The 17379-nt window shown below is 43.4% G+C and overlaps 1 protein-coding gene across 1 annotated transcript in view; it reads right to left on the bottom strand.

Moving 5' to 3' along the window:
• UPF3A (UPF3A regulator of nonsense mediated mRNA decay) overlaps window positions 1-12337 on the bottom strand; it is a 33515-nt gene extending 21178 nt beyond the window's left edge. The window contains 8 exon segments of the mRNA XM_038570154.1: window positions 5423-5581; window positions 5672-5727; window positions 8628-8738; window positions 8856-8954; window positions 9821-9927; window positions 11419-11525; window positions 12133-12249; window positions 12251-12337. Of these exon segments, the coding sequence (XP_038426082.1) occupies window positions 5423-5581; window positions 5672-5727; window positions 8628-8738; window positions 8856-8954; window positions 9821-9927; window positions 11419-11525; window positions 12133-12249; window positions 12251-12337 (843 nt within the window).
• Between the last annotated feature and the right edge of the window lie 5042 nt (window positions 12338-17379).

Genomic DNA, 17379 nt, shown 5'->3' with positions numbered 1-17379 from the left:
CAAACATATGGAGGTTAAAGAGCATCCTACTAAAAGATGAATGGGCCAAACAGGAAATTAGAAAAGAATTAAAAAGATTCATGGAAACTAATGAAAATGAAGATACAAGCATTCAGAATCTTCAGGATACAGCAAAAGCAATCCTAAGATGGAAATACATCGCAATACAAGCATCCCTCAAAAAATTGGAAAAAACTCAAAATACACAACCTCGTACCTAAAGGAATTGGAGAAAGAACAGCAAATAAAACCTACACTAAGCAGAAAAGGAGAGATAATAAAGATTCGAGCAGAACTCAATGAAATAGAGACCAGAAGAACTGTAGAACACATCAACAAAACCAGGAGTTGGTTCTTTGAAAGATTTAATAAGATAAATAAACCATTAGCCAGCCTTATTAAAAAGAAAAAGACTCAAAATAATAAAAATCATGAACGAAAGAGGAGAGATCACAACCAATACAATGAAATACAAATGATTTTAAAAAACGTATTATGAACAGCTGTATGCCAATAAATTAGGTGATCTAGAAGAAATGGATGCATTTCTGGAAAACCACAAACTACCAAAACTGGAACAGGAAGAAAGAGTAAACCTGAACAGGCCAATAACCAGGGAGGAAATTGAAGCAGTCATCAAAAACATCCCAAGACACAAAAATCCAGGGCCAGATGGCTTCCCAGGGAGAATTCTATCAAATGTTTAAAGAAGAAACAATACCTATTCTACTAAAGCTGCTCCGAATACTTGGAACAGTATACTTGGAATACTTCCAGACTCGTTCTATGAGGCCAGCATCACCTTGATTCCAATACCAGACAAAGACCCCACCAAAAAGGAGAATTATAGACCAATATCCCTGATGAACACAGATACAAAAATTCTCAACAAGATACTAGCCAATAGGATCCAATCTTCTCCAATTAAGAAGATTATTCACCATGACCATGATAAATGGGATTTATTCCCAGGATGCAAGGTTGGTTCAACACTCGTAAAAAAAAAAAAAAATCAATGTGATAGATCACATCAACAAGAGAAAAAACAAGAACCATATGATCCTCTCAATAGATGCAGAGAAAGCATTTGACAAAATACAGCCTCCATTCCTGATCAAAACTCTTCAGAAATTATCCAGCACTGGATAGAGGGAACATTCCTCAGCACCTTAAAAACCATCTATGAAAAGCCCACAGCAAATATCATTCTCAATGGGGAAATACTGGAAGCTTTTCCCCTAAGATCAGGAACAAAATAGGGTTGTCCACTCTCACTACTTCTATTCAACATAGTACTAGAAATCCTAGCCTCATCAATCAGACAACAAAAAGAAATAAAAGGCATTCAAATTCACAAAGAAGAATTCAAACTCTCCCTCTTCACAGATGACATAATACTGTACTTTTTACGTAAACCCAAAAGACTCCACCCCAAGATTGGTAGAACTCATACAGCAATTCAGCAATGTGGCAGGATACAAAATTAATGTCCAGAAATCAGTGGCATTTCTATACACTAACAATGAGACTGAAGAAAGAGAAATTAAGGAGTCAATCCCATTTACAATTGCACCCAAAAGCATAAGATACCTAGGAATAAACCTAACCAAAGAGGTAAAGGATCTATACCCTAAAAACTAATAATAAAAAAAAAAGAATCCTCAGAGGAAAATAAAAACAGCTTGAATCAGTTTATTTTAAAAAATAGACCTGAAGATCTCTCTCTGCATTTGTATTTTTGTGATATGAATACAAACTCTTTTAGTATTTCTTCATTAATTTTATTTTTCAGGTAAAAAAAAAAAGCTACTTTTCCAAATTATTTGTAAATCAGACATTCCTACAATGAGCCCAGATGATTACTAAGGGCAAACTTTGGGCTCAGGTGAGTGCTGTCATGTCAGGATACCAGACACTCCATAGACAGAGGCTGTTGATTACTCATGTCATTGGGGTCTGCCACTAAGATTTTGTTTGACCAGACTTGGATAAGAATACCCTTTTCTCGGGACACCTGGATGGCTCAGCGGTTGAGCGTCTGCCTTCGGCCCAGGGCGTGATCCTAGGGACCCGGGATCAGGTCCCACATCGGGCTTCCTGAATGGAGCCTGCCCCTCTCTCTCTCTCTCTCTGTCTCTCATAAATAGATAAATAAAATATTAAAAAAAAAGAATACCCTTTTCTCTTCCTCTATGTTTTGACTTATTTTTTTTTATTTTTTTTTCTATATGAAAGAGTATATGTTTATTTTAACTGACTTAATTTTTTATTCCTTTGGCTTATTTTTGGACTCTAATTTCATAATATAAAATATAGAAGTAAAATGCTACACTCCAAAACTTTCTTTCTTAAAATTATAATTGAAATTATAAGCTACAAGTTTCAAACATTATTCCTGAAAAACTCTCAAAGCTACTGAAAAAAGTGCTTTTGAGAGTGTAAAGATTAGGCACTAGATTAGCCATTATGTGTTTAGAAAGGTCAAAGAGAAGGTCAGAAAATGTTTCCATCTGTGACCATAAAATCTGCGTTAAATGCAAATACCTACTCTATGCCTGGACATGACAGAGCTGAATTCCAACCACAATTAATGTTTTTTTTTTTGTTTTGTTTTAAAGATTCCATTCATTTATTCATGAAAGACACAGAGAGAGAGAGGCAGGGACATAGGCAGAGGGAGAAGCAGGCTCCATGGAGGGAGCCCAATGTGGGACTCGATCCCAGGACTCCAGGATCACGCCCTGAGCCAAAGGCAGACACTCAACCGCTGAGCCACCCAGGTGTCCCCCAACCACAATTAATGTTAAAGATTTCCCTATATTAACGTTTTTATTATTACCATTCCAGAACTGTTCATTTATGCTACTGGAAATGACAAGTTATAGGAAGTTGAGATGCTACAATTTTCTTGGGAGAGTTCTGTGGGTCCTAAACCACATAGACAAACAGAAAACACCCCCTCAGAGTTATTTCCCTGAGGAATACCCTGGTTTTGCCATGTTCTTGCCAATGGGGAATGGATCATCTTTATTTGATAGTCTTGGTTGGGTTCCTCAATCTCATCAGTTATCATCAGATTATGAAATACTTTTTGTGGGACATCTTGCACATCTAGGATTTGTCTTCATAGCAAGGGATGTGGTCAAGGGATGTGACCTCTCATCAAGAAAGGGTGTTCGGCAATGTCTTTAAACTTAAAGAGAAGCATTTCCAGAAACAGTCTTCAGAAATCATTCATTAGTGTGTTCATCAGATATTTCTGGTTCTCTTCCTGGCTCGCTTCTTGAATATGCCTCCCGATCTGAGATTAAGTGCCACCAGGTGGCTTGCTATGGCCAATGCCATGTGGGCAGAAGGGCTGTGTCTCTTCCATGTGATTTAAGAACCAGGGTACAATCTGCTGTGTTAAACATTCCCTTCCCCATCATAAGGGACTGTGGAAGCAAGCGCCATGGTGGAGCCTCCATTGTTGAGTCCCCAGATGGCAATGGTGAGCAGCATACAATGGCCAAGAAATACCAACAACAGATCCAGTTACGTGAACCAGTGAGCTGTGAGGCTGTTACTGCAGAAAACCCAGTCACATGCTTGTGTGTTTTCGTAGGAATTTTGTTAAGAAATTGTTCCCTCCTGCTAGTGAGTCCCATATGACCACCTTCAGGAGAAAGTGACTTAGAAGCAAAGGCCTAGAAAAAGCTTTGCCTCCCTTGAAGAAATGACATGTTTTCTCCTCATGGATAATGAAACTATGTTTCTGATCAAGCATATCAGAAACTAATCTATGATGGATGTAGTCTACATATATAATGGACTATTACTCAGCCATCAAAAAGAATCAAATCTTGCCATTTGCAATGATGTGGACAGAACTCCAGGATATTATGCTGAGTGAAATAAGTCAATCAGAGAGACAATTATTGTATGATCTCACTCATCTGTGGAATTTAAACAACAAAACAAAGGATCATGGGGGAAGGGAAGGAAAAATAAAACAAGACAGAATCAGAGCAGAAGACAAACCATGAGAGGCTCTTAATCACAGGAAACAAACTGAGGGTAGCTGGATGGGAGGAGAGTCGGGGGACGGGGTAACTGGGTGATGGACATGAAGGAGGGCACGTGGTATGGATCAGCACTGGGTGCTATATAAGATGGATGAATCACTGACCCCTACCTCTGAAACTAGTAATATGTTGTTATATGTTAATTAATTGAAGTTAAAAATATATGTAATATAAATATATTTAAAAAAAGAGGGATCCCTGGGTGGCGCAGCGGTTTAGCGCCTGCCTTTGGCCCAGGGCGCGATCCTGGAGACCCAGGATCGAATCCCATGTCGGGCTCCCGGTGCATGGAGCCTGCTTCTCCCTCTGCCTATGTCTCTGCCTCTCTCTCTCTCTCTCTGTGTGACTATCATAAATAAATGAAAAAATAATAATAAAAATAAAAAAAAAAAAAAAAGGAACTAATCTATGGCAACTCTGACCTCTTCCCCATCTTCTCCCTTTCTACTCTATCTTCCCCCAAAGTACTGATCTTTTATTTTCTTTCTTTTTATGATACAATTTCAAAGAATCTCTAAGAGCAGTTCAAACCCTTTATGGAATGAGGGAAGATGCACATCAGGTCGAAATCTAGGTTTAATAAGGTCATCTGAGCAGAATACTAACAAAGAAGGGCTGACTCACACTGGAACAACATATTTTACACAGGGGAAGAACAACTTCTATGCACTAACCCACCCTTCTAAATGAACATATCCGTCAAAGGAGAAACTGGGCAAGAGGTGTAGAAACCACTGCTACTACTGTAAAAGAAACAATAAAAACCAGTTCCAGGAGTAAGCCTTTGTCTAGAAAAGCCAGTGTACACACCAAGCCAGTGGTTTCCAAATGTGTACATTTTAGTCAGGGAGTCTTTTCTCTAAAGGAAAATGTAAGCAGAAACCCAATCCATGACAAGTAAGTGTGGGGTTCCTCTGGGTGAAGTGCTATCATTCACACCCAGGAGGCCGGGCCCCCTCCCCCACAGTATGGCCAAGGAACCCCCAGGGCGCAGGGAACACAGTTTGAGAACCAATGTTGTACTCCAGAGAAACAGTACCATAATAACAAAAGGGCTAACTGGAAATGTCCTTATAAGTCAGAAGAGCAGGATGCCTGGGTGGCTCAGTGGTTGAGCATCTGCCTTTGGTTCAGGGCATGACCCCGGGGTCCTGGGATTGAGTCCCACATCAGGCTCCTTGCAAGGAGCCTGCTTCTCCCTCTGCCTGTGTCTCTGCCTCTCTCTGTGTGTCTCTCATGAATAAATAAATAAAATATTTAAAAAAAAAAAACAAGTTGGAAGAGCTAAATACCTAAAAGGCATAACTGTAGCAGAACTGGCTTTAGAAAAAAGAAATGAGCTATCTCCTCAAAATTACCTTAATCCTTACTTCTCTCTCAGCAGCTCTCTTCTCTCTGTCTGCCTCTTTCCTCTTACACCTCTCCTCTTCTCTCCTCTTCCTCTTTTCTTCTTCCCGTAAACGCTTCTTCTCCAGTTCCCTCCTCCTTCGCTCTTCTCGCTTCTCTTCTCGAATCCTCTAGAGACGTGGGAAAGCATGTGTATAAATGATCTGTGTGGACGCGGCAGAGACAGGAAGGATACTCATCAGGTAAGAGGGCAGACCTACCTGCTTCTCTAATTTTCTATTTCTAATATATTCCAAAAGAGGTGTAGTTCTTCTAGCTAAAACACAAAAATTGTTATGCAAGATTTAACTCTAAAATAAGATTTATTTTTCCTTCATTTTAAATACTTGTTTTCAATTTAATGTTTAAATAAATTAGCATGGCTCAGTTAGAAGAGCATGTAACGGGATCCCTGGGTGGCGCAGCGGTTTGGTGCCTGCCTTTGGCCCAGGGCGCGATCCTGGAGACCCGGGATTGAATCCCACATCGGGCTCCCGGTGCATGGAGCCTGCTTCTCCCTCTGCCTGTGTCTCTGGCCTCTCTCTCTCTCTCTCTCTCTGTAACTATCATAAATGAATAAAAATTAAAAAAAAAAAAAAAAAAAAAAAAAAGGAAGAGCATGTAACTCCTCATCTCCAGCTTGTAAATCCGAGCCCCATGTTAGGTGTAGAGATTGCTTAAAAATTAAATCTCTAATAAATAAATGAATGAATACCTACATACATAAATACATAAAATTTAGATGAGCATATATTGTATCTCGGAGTTCCTATTAGGAATAGAGAGTATTCCCCTATTATCCCTAATAATAATAGGGATAATAATAGGGAATACTAATATCCCGTATTAGTAATAGGGAGTTCCTATTCCATCACTATAAAGTCAAGTTATTTGGAGGTACTGACAACTCTATAAATAGTAAGCAACAAATTCCTGATTCTCAAGGACTCTTCATATTACTTACAAAGAGACTATAAAAGCAAAAAAAAAGAAAAATGAGTACAACACATTAAACTTTCCAATTGAAAAAAATAAATAAAAATAAAAATAAATAAAAAAACTTTCCAATTGTTATAAGTATCTTCACATGTTTGCAGATATTTTAAACATTACATAACATTATAGATTCACTTCGATTCAGAACATATTCTGGAAATTTCTTCTTTTTCTACTCTCTTGACAATGATTTTAAGCAATGTGGATTCTTATCATATACGCTCCACAAACCAAAATAAACCAGATGTGAAAGTTTAGACAGTGATCTCACATGGCACTTCATCTAAGCAGCACTAACCACCCAGGAATGAACCTCTCTGTAAACTCAAACTCCATCATCAGCTTTCAGGCACCAGATGTGTCTGACCTAACCTGGAATGGGGCACCCAAATATGGTGGGCCTCAAGGCATAGCCTCTCAGAGGGACTGGTTCTGAGAAATGTGTTCCCTATAGCAGTAGCTGAGGATACAGGTGGAAGAGTGGGTCTATTCTACAGCTCTTTCAAAACCTAAGATTAAATGGGGGAAGGAAAATTCCCTGGAAAAACTGGAGACTGGCCATGACATTTCTCAAATTCTTAGATCAGGAACTAATCAGGAATTCTGTAAGAGAGACTTTGGGCAGGGAATTAAGAACTCCTGAACACCTCAACACAATGTATCAAATGGCTTCTGCCAGGAAAGCTCTGCCCCAGATATAAGGCTGTGAAAATGCCCACATTTCATCCCAGGTACAGGGGCCAAGACAAGAGCCCATTCCCTCCCTGAGTGGCTCCTGTGTTAACCATGAGCTCTGACCCAGGATGAGCACAGGCTCTGTAATACGCAGCCTGCTTTAAATTGAGGAGGACTCTTGCTCTGCACCGTGGGAGTTCTGGATTTATCAGCAAAGAGCAGGACCAAGACTGGGTGGGTGGAGGGGCTGATGCCAAGACCACACCCGCCTTCCCCCTTCTCCGAAGAAAATACCTGCCTTGTTACCCCAAAGGATCAATGTGAAGGGTAAATGAGACCTGTTTATGAAAGTGCTTTACAAACCACAGAAGTATATCATTTGTTCAACAGAAGGTTGCATGGCTGTGTAACAGAACACTAATTTAACCAACAGTCTAACTGTTAGCACTTAGAGAGCTACTGGGCACTGTCGCAACCACCTGGGAGGGAACAGGACACTGAGCCCAGATCTGTCTGCTCTGTGTCCCCTGCTAGGACACTGCACTAACCTGCCACTTACGAGGGGATTCCTATTTCCATTTAACCCTCACTCCTCAGATTAGATCATAAGAATCCATTAAAGGCCAAAATCTAAGAAAAAAAAAGGCAAACTGCCTTGAATTGCTTAAGATCCAAACTTGGATGGGCAGAAACAGGATCAAAGCTCCCTAGCCTCATCTTGGACTAGTAGATTGTGAATCACACTTACTCATTCTGTAAAATGCTATGAAACCTACTGTGTACCAGGAGCTGGGCTGGGGACGGGAGCTGGATGGTGTGTGTGTCTGGCCACCAAGGACTGCCTCAAAACTGCCCATAAGTAGAAGACTCTGGTTCTTCTCTGTGGCTATTCTATACAAGGGCATTTACAGCAAAGTGGAAAAGGAAGAAGAGTGGAGAGTCCTAGAATTTCTAATTTGTCTTTTTTTTTTTTTAGCTCTTAAACTTAACATGCTCTATAGTGAGATCTTGCATTCCTCCCAGTAATGTTTCTCCCCCAGTCTGTCCCACATCAATGATGCTGCTTTCATCCACTGATCTATTCCAGTCATACTCCTTGAAGTCTGGATTCCTTCTGTCCCTTTCTTCCCACACCCAACTGGCCAGAGCATACACGGACTCTGCCAGCTAGTGCAAGCAGTCCACCCTGGGCTGGAGCAAAGCCTTCCCATTGGAAGCCTAATGTCTGCTCAGGGCATCCACAATCCAACACGTATGAAGCCATGGCCATGTGCCACTCACACGTCTTCTCCACTGCTCATTTGGAAGCTCTTTTACTGAAAGCTCTGGCACTCTCCTTCAACTGATGCTCAGAAATATCTTCCCAGGTTGCCATATTTTTGTTACAACTGGAAAAAACTCTAAATCCCTGGTAAACCTGTCATGAGTGTGAATTTTAAAGTAATTGGAAAAGAAATAAATATATATCTCAATAAGGTAAAGAGAAGAAAAGTAGAATAAACAGACCAATAAGTTCTCTTGTCTTTGCCTCTATGTCTCCCAGAAGTGTTTCGGGATTCGCATTAGGTTTCTCTTCCTCCACACAATAAGTTTCCAAAAACTTCTTATATTCTGGATCTATAAATTAAAAAAGAAAAAAAGAAACACGTTCCTCCCCACATGAGAGAGAAATTATATTTGATCACTATATTTAATTTGGCAGTTTCATAAGCCAGTCTTTATAAAGGGACTCACCGTCTTCAATGCTTCCAGTTTTGGCATCCTTTTTCTTTAGCTTCTTTTTGGCTATCTTCTGGAATGGGGCAAATTCTACCACTGCAGGATATTCTAGGCCTTTAGCAGAAAAGAAATTGCAAAAGCCATTCTAAAATTCCACTATATTCATTTTGGAAAATAATGATTTAGGTTTTTCTTTTCTTTTTTTCTTTTTTTTGGGGGGTGGGGGTGGGGGTGGGGAGGGACAGAAGGAGAGGGAAAGAATCTTAAGCAGGCTCCACACCAGTACAGAACCCCAGTACAGACACGGGACTCGATCCCACAACCCTGAAATCATGACCTGAGATTATGAAATCAAGATCAGATGCTTAACACAGTGAGCCACCCAGGTGCCCCAAGAGTACTGTTTAAAAGGACACAGATGTAAATGAATAACATATCCTAGAAAATTTCTATTGAACATGAGGAAAGTGATTTAGTTTGGGTACATAATTGAAGATCACTTATCTAGAAAACTCATTTATGTGAAAAACATCATTCCAATGATAATTAGGTTGTCACTGATACAAAGAATTGCTAGAGTTCTTTGGTTTAGGTATAATTTTAATTTTCAACATAAGCACACAAGCACAGTAACACAATCGAAATTTATGAACTTGTTTTAGATTGGTACCTGAGAGGGCACCATCTGAGGTGGTTCAATCAGTTAAGTGTCTGCCTTCGGGTAAGGTCATGATCTCAGGGTCCTGGGATCAAGTCCAGCATTGGGCTCCCTGCTCAGCAGGAAGCCTGCTTCTCCCTCTGTCTCTGCCTCTCCCCCTGCTTGTGCATGTGTGTACGCACACTCACTCTGTCAAATAAAAAAAAAAAAAAAAAATAGGTTGGTATCTGAAAACTTACTTATAATTCACAAACATTCCAGCAAAACTTTATTAACATGCTTTGAGATGATAATAAAGAGTCTAAAAAGCCAATGATACAACCTTTACTGTCAATGAAGATATAGCCATCAAAACGATCTCTAAAAAGAAGGATGTCCTCAGGATTTCTAAAATTAATGTATGCTCTTGAGTAGAGATGAGGATAAAGACTGAAATAAAAGATAACAATGAAAATTGTAAAAACTGCAAGACTTCTTTAATTTTGCTTTTTTTTTCTTTTCTGGGCACAAGAAACTATTTCAGATAAAACCTATATGCCAAAGAATCACTTCTCAGCTAAATACAACAATCCAGGTATTCTTTTTTTTTATAATAAATTTATTTTTTATTGGTGTTCAATTTGCCAACATACAGAATAACACCCAGTGCTCATCCTGTCAAGTGCCCCCCTCAGTGCCCATCACCCAGTCACCCCCACCCCCCGCCCTCCTCCCCTTCCACCACCCCTAGTTCGTGTCCCAGAGTTAGGAGTCTTTATGTTCTGTCTCCCTTTCTGATATTTCCTACACATTTCTTTTCCCTTCCCTTATATTCCCTTTCACTATTATTTATATTCCAATCCGGGTATTCTTTAGCAAAAAAGCAAAAATAAACATTACTGGAAATCTTTTTAATAACTTGGAAAAGACATGTAAGGTCAGTATCTCTACTACACAGAACCAGAGTTAAAATACTGGTCTTCCAAGGTTGAAAAGTCAAAGGAAAGCTTATTCAAAGGTCATTCCTTAGCACACATCAAGACCCAACACCAGCTAGTCATGATTTATTCATAATGAAAACGTTCAATCCTATAAGAGCTTCTTCACTGACTTAGAGAACACATTTATGTACTTTAGAGGGACTCTGAACCACAGCACACGGTTTGGGGACTACAGAAGAACTAAGCCTTTCTCCTATTGGTAATGTGGTAGTTAGTATTTCACAACTACCAACATCCTTCCTAGGAGGAACTTTCAATCCATTTCAGAGACGAGAACACTGAGGCTCATAGAAATTCAGTATGTGCAAAAGGTGCAGCAAGTTAAAAGGCGGGACTGGGATTCCAACCGAATCACTCCGAGTGTCCAGGGCCTGTCCTTTAACTGTACCAGTTTTCTTCAACTTTAGTCATTTGAAAATCACCTATTATTTTTTTTAAGATCAAATTTGTATTTCACCGTTAGTGCTATTTTTCTTTGAATAGGCCGACTTAAGTCTTTACTTAAAGGTATTTATTCAGGAGGCCTTATGTGGCTATCCCAAATGCAAACTCACACACTGGAGCTAAAAAGGGTAACAATGATCATAAAAGGTGTAGTAAACACAGTGAAAATCACACAATCTGGCTGGGTTCTCTCTTTGCTAATAAAAGGAGGTCTCAGAGTCACCCTTCCACCAAGCTGTGAAGGGAATAAAAAAAGGAACAACCTGGAAGGTGTGGGGTGGGGGGAGGGCGACCGCGTGGGAGGAGCACAGCGTTTCGGTGTTTGTTTTTCTTCTTAGACCGCGGCGGTGCCAGGAGCGGCATCGTCCCAACCTCCCGTGGAGGAGCCGAGGGGCCGGCCCAGGCGGGGAGAGCTCCAAGTAGGCTCCGCGCGGATTCTGGGTACCTGCGGGGGAAGACGGCTCCCAGCAAGGGACCAGCGCCCCCGGGTCCTCACCTGAGGTCGGCGGGGAAGAACTCGAAGTAGTCGTGCGCGGGCAGGGGGTGCAGCTGCTCTTCCAGCTGCTCCTTGGTGAGGCCCGGGGGCAGCCGCCGGATGACCACCTGCGGAGAGGGCGGCGGTGCGCTGGGTCCCTCCCGCGCTCCCATCACCTGGCGCCCCCGCGTCAGGCTCAGATCTGACCCGCGTTCTTGGGAAGGCCAAGAAACCCACGCATTTGTCAGGAAGGCCCGGTGCGGTCAGAGCGGCGCGCACAAGCAGCTCCTCCCTGGGGACCGACGACCCCCGCGGCCCGGGCCCAGCGCCTCACGGCGTCAGCCCCCTCCGGGATCACCGCGGGCTCCAGGCGCTGGCCGCGTCCGGACGAGCGGAAACGGCCACGGCGGTGAGGAGGGGCCCGGCCCCGCCCCCTTGACCACACGGCCGGCGGCCTCCGTCCCTTGGCGCACCCCAAACCCCGAGCCCACCTTTCGGTTGCTCAGGAGCATCCCTCATCCCGCAAGCTTCGCCCGCCCACCCGGCCCCGCCCACCTGGCCCCGCCCCGCCCACCTGCTTCCGGAACACACCCCTCGGCTCCGCCCCCACCCGGTCGAGACCATCCGTCCTCTCGCGACACTTGCAAGCACCACCCTCCCCCCGCCCCCGCCGTCGTCTCAGCGGTTGCCGACCTCCTCCTCTCGCGAGGTTTGCATTCCCCGCCCCTTCCCCACCTTGCTCAGAGCCGTCTTCTCCTCGCGAGGTTTGCCCGTGCCGACCCCTCCGCCGGAGGACAAGGCTGGGTGTGCCTCTGCTTCTCGCCACGGCGACTCCCGGCGGAACTGGACTTCCCACAGCCGACTGCCTCTCCCTCCCGCTCGGGCCCCGCCCAGGAACTGCCGCCCCAGGGCCTCCGACCCCCTCCTTCTCCGAGCGCATCTCGCACCCGCCGCGGAGCCGCCGCCGCCTCCCGCCCGGCTCCAAACGTCGCGAGAACTGGGCCTCCGCCCCCGCCCCCGCCCCCGGCCCGTGACGTCCCCGTCCGACGCCGCGGGCCCCTGCCCCCCGCGGGAGACCGGGAGCGCGCCTCGGGGAGCGTCTACGGCCACTTGTCATTTTCCGAGGGCGCCGGACGGTGGCCCGAGGCCGAGCAGGTGCCTGCCGGGAAGCCCGGGGGCTCGTCGCGGCTGCTGGCGTCGCGCTGCCTGTGTCCCAGGCCCGCGGAGGAGCGACTGCGCTCGGGGCGCTCGGCCCTCCTGCAGCTGCGACCCGCGGTGCGGCGCCGGGCGGCGAGTTGCCCGCAGCCCCCGGGAGTCCTCACACACGGGATCCGCGGCTTCCATTTGTTCTTGAAATTTTACTGGTCGGAGCGCGCAAGCACCGGCAAGGGGAGGGGCGGAGGGGGCGGGGGAGCAGGAGCCCCGCGTGGGGCTGGGCCCAGCACCCTGGGGTCCGCACTGGAGCTGGAGGCAGCTACCCGGGCACCTCCCCACCGTTCTCTCTCTTTTTTTTTTTTTTTTGGTCTCCAATTAGCTCCATACAGAGATGGGGATGTCGATCAAAAAAGTCAGGCTGGGGGGCGCCTCGCTGGGTTTTGGGGAGCCCACGGTCTCCCGCTGCAAGGCTGGAACCCGCGTGGGGTCTGCTCGTCTCCCCCTTCCCGCCCCACGCCTGCGCGCTCAAACCAAACTCTGGTGGTGAAAAGGAAAGTATCGTTGCCAGAGAAAATACTTTAATAGGAAGTAGATGCAGAAGCGGCTAATGGTGAAAAGTGTGGAAACCGTTCATTTAAACACGAATGTCTCCATAGTTCTTAAATACAGAGCCTACTTGGACCATCTCTTAGGGGACCGCGCTCAACCTGTCTGCAAGTCTTTACTCTCTGGCTTGTAGACTTCATCCAGACTAAACAAATGGGAGACTGATGTGACTGCAGCGATTTTATTTTTTTAAGATTTATTTATTTATTCATGAGAGACAGACACAGGCAGAGGGAGAAGCAGGCTCCGGGCAGGGAGCCCGACGCGGGACTCCAGGATCACACCCTAGGCTGAAGGTGGTGCTAAACCGCTGAGCCACTCGGGCTGCCTTGGAGCGATTTTAAAGTCGAGTCTGGGGATCCCTGGGTGGCGCAGCGGTTTGGCGCCTGCCTTAGGCCCAGGGCACGATCCTGGAGACCCGGGATCGAATTCCCATGTCGGGCTCCCGGTGCGTGGAGCCTGCTTCTCCCTCTGCTGGTGTCTCTGCCTCTCTCTCTCTCTCTCTCTCTCTCTGTGTGACTATCATAAATAAATAAAAATTAAAAAAAAAATAAAGTCGAGTCTGAACAGCTATTGGAAAGAAACCACCTTCTCTGCCTTTGGACTGGGCAAAATGGCAGTTTTAAGCAAGTGTTTGAGAAGTCTGCAGAACAACCTGATGACAAGTCTGGTAGTTGTGAACTTTCTAAAGATACAATTAGTAGTCAGTCAATATATATTAACACTCATAGAAAATCCTTTTTTATTTTTTTTAAAGATTTTATTTGTTTATTCATGAGAGAGACAGAGAGAGAGACAGAGACACAGGCAGAGGGAGAAGCAGGCTCCATGCAGGGAGGCCTACGTGGGACTCAGTCCCGGGTCTCCAGGATCAGGCCCTGGGCTGAAGGTGGCGCTAAACCGCTGAGCCACCCGGGCTGCCCAGAAAATTTTCCTAACTCCTGTAACTGCACCTCCTCCCTTCCTTTCACCCCATCTGGATCTTTGCTCCTGAAACTGCAATTCTTTGCTCCCAAATACACACACTCATTTTCTGGTTGATAGTCCTCTAAGATCGGCCCAGTAGCCAGCCCGCGGGAAATGAGGGACATGCTTCATGTGGTTTAAAGCAGCAGTGACCATAACATTCCCATATTCCTCTGAAAATGACAGTATGGTCACTTTGAAGTTGTCAAAAAGGATGCCTTTTTAGGAAACTATATAGGAAACTATATAGGAAACTATAAGGAGTAAAAATTAGGTAGTAATAGAAAAATACTTGACAGTACAACTACACATTACCTTTCTTTGATACTCTGAAGCCTAAACATTGGTATTAACTGCTGATCTGAAAAACAGCTTGGATTTTGCCTTTTATTTCTTAAGGCACTGTCAATATGGAAATAGCTCCTTTATCAGGAGTCTGCTTTTTCAGAAACCTAAAAGAAAAAAAAAATCACACCACATGATCAATGAAGAAATTACGTGAAGCAGTATTTTGGTCTGGAAGGCAAAAAAATGTGAAAACAGTATTAATACCTTCATTTTACCTATTTGAAAACTATTTTAAGTTTAGTCACTTGATTTTCTAGCCCCAGCTAAAGACAGAAGGCATAAAAATAGGCACATGTGATACTGACAGAGGAGACAGAGAAAAGCCATTGAATAGAAAAATGAAAACTCAAACCTCACTATTTGAGTCTAAAAAACAGTAGGGAACTCAGGATCCAAATGCATTACTACATTAAGCTGACAGTCACTGTGGAGAGAGCTGAAACAGAACAGTCCAGATGCTGGGCCCTGGAAGCATGAGAGGTGCATTCAGATTCCTCAAATGTAGAGAGCCTTACAAAGACCTCCTGGAGTTAGCACTCAGTAACCTCAAGGGATGACGGCCTTTTTGTTTTGTTTTGTTTTTGTTTTGTTTTGTTTTGTTTTGCCTCACCTTAAGGTAGATATATATGGAATACTTTTGGTGAAGATAAAGTTTTGGTGTTTAAGACAGCATTTCAGATGTCAGGAAAATTTTTTTCTTCTTAAGTGGGCTCAATTCCCAGTATATGGGGCTTGAACTCATGACCCTGAGATCAAGACCTGAGCTGAGATCAAGAGTTGGAGGCATAACCAACCAACTAAGCCACCCTGACACCCCAGAAAATTCATTTCTGTACAACACATTAATCATACTCTGAATAAATGTCTCAGGAACCGTCAAAAAGTAGGATACTGTACCTTCCAGTATCAGGATGAGGACCTGCGAGGATTTCAACAAATGAAGCATATAATCCTCTTTATTAGATGACATAAAGCTCTGAATAAGAAATACTGTCAACCAAAAATTTCTTATCTGGCAAAAATATTCTTCAAGAAGGAAGGAGAAATTTAAGACATCCCCCATAAATAGAAGTTAAGGGAGTTTGTCACTGAAGGGTCCAAGTGCCCTTCAAAAAATACCAAAGGGAGCTGTTCAGCCTGAAATGAAAGAATGCTAAACACTAATATGGAATCCTATCAATAAATAAAGAACAATGGTAATGATAACTATATAGGCAAATATAAAAGCCAGTATTAGTGTACTCTTGGCTTGTAACGCTTTTTTTTTCCTTGTATAATTTAAAAGGCAAATGATTAAAACAATAATTATAAATCAATGGGAACAATGAATAAAAACAATGAATGTAACAATAGCAATATTAAGATGGGGGAAGGAGGGATCCCTGGGTGGCTCAGCGGTTTAGCGCCTGCCTACCGCCCAGGGCGTGATCCTGGAGTCCAGGGATCGAGGCCCACATCAGGCTCCCAACATGGAGCCTGCTTCTCCCTCTGCCTGTGTCTCTGCCTCTCTCTCTCTCTGGGTCTCTCATAAATAAATAAATAAATCTTAAAAAAAAAAAAAAAAGATGGGGGAAGGGAGGCGCATAGCAGCAGTGTGTGTATGCTATCAATGCTAAATTGGGATTACTCAAACACAAATTCTTAGAAACCTACAAACTACCAAAACTGACTCAAAAAGAAACAGCTATAACAAGTAAGGAGACTGAATCAATAACCAAAAATCTCCCAACACAGAAAAGCTCAGGACCAGGTGGCTTCACTGGTGAATTCCACCAAATATTTAGAGGATTAATTTCAATTCTTCTCAAAAAACTGAAGAGAATACTACTTAATTAACTTTATGAGGCCAGTAATACTCCAATACCAGAGCCAAAAGCACTACAAGAGACCTACAGACCAACAGATATCTCTTATGAATATATACATAAACTTAACAAAAAACAAACTGTATTCAGCATTACATTTAACGGATCATACAATATGATCAAACAAGATTTATCCCAGGATCACCAGGGTGGTTCAACATATGAAGACCAATCAGTATAATAGAGGACATTAGCAGAATGAAAGAAAAAGCCTACAAGACATATAAATGAACCAGAGATGGCCCCTGCATACTGACCACTATGTTGTTTACTTCTTCACAGCAGGTGGAGATGGTTAGCTCAAGCCCAACATGCCAAATCCAATTTTTCACATGCAATTGTTTTATTTTTTACATTTTTAAATTTAAATTCAATAATTCAATTTGCCAACACATAACACCCAGTGCTCATCCCATCAAGTGTACATGCAATTGTTTTATTTTTTTTTTATGCAATTGTTTTAAATGTAGCTTAAACAAGCATATCGTTAGCCATCTAAAGCCTGTTTTGCATACCAGGCAAATCTACACCCAGCATCTGCTAGCTATAAATAAAGACAAACCTCAGGACTAGAAAGACCACACTACCACTGCACTTCAGACTTCTCTAACCCTGAGACTCACTGTTATACCGCCACCACACTGCCCCCAAAGAGCTGTCAAATATAGTTGCCAAACAAAATGTGCTACTGGTCATGTTTTTCCCTCAACAGACCCCAAATCCTAGAACTCATTACGCCTCATTATCATAACTGATCCAACAAAAAAAAAGCATTTGACAAAATCTGCAACCTTCTAATAAACAACAACAAACCATTTAACAGGCTAGGAATAGAAGGGAACTTCTCCAACACTGTGAAGGGTGTCAGTGAGAACCTGAGATTAGCATCACCCTCAGTGGTGAGACTGAAGCCTTCCTCCTAAGATCAGGAACAAGACAAGGAAGCCTGCTTCTGTCACTTCTATTTAACACAACACTGGAATTCTGGCCAGAGCAGTTATGCAAGGAGAAGAAATAAAGGAATCCATATTTGAAAAAAAAG

Source organism: Canis lupus, chromosome 22 (genome assembly GCF_011100685.1).
Source record: "Canis lupus familiaris isolate Mischka breed German Shepherd chromosome 22, alternate assembly UU_Cfam_GSD_1.0, whole genome shotgun sequence".
In the NCBI taxonomy this organism is placed as follows: Eukaryota; Metazoa; Chordata; class Mammalia; order Carnivora; family Canidae; genus Canis; species Canis lupus.
The sequence above is the reverse complement of the archived record's forward strand: the minus strand, read 5'-3'. Positions and strand labels throughout refer to the sequence as shown.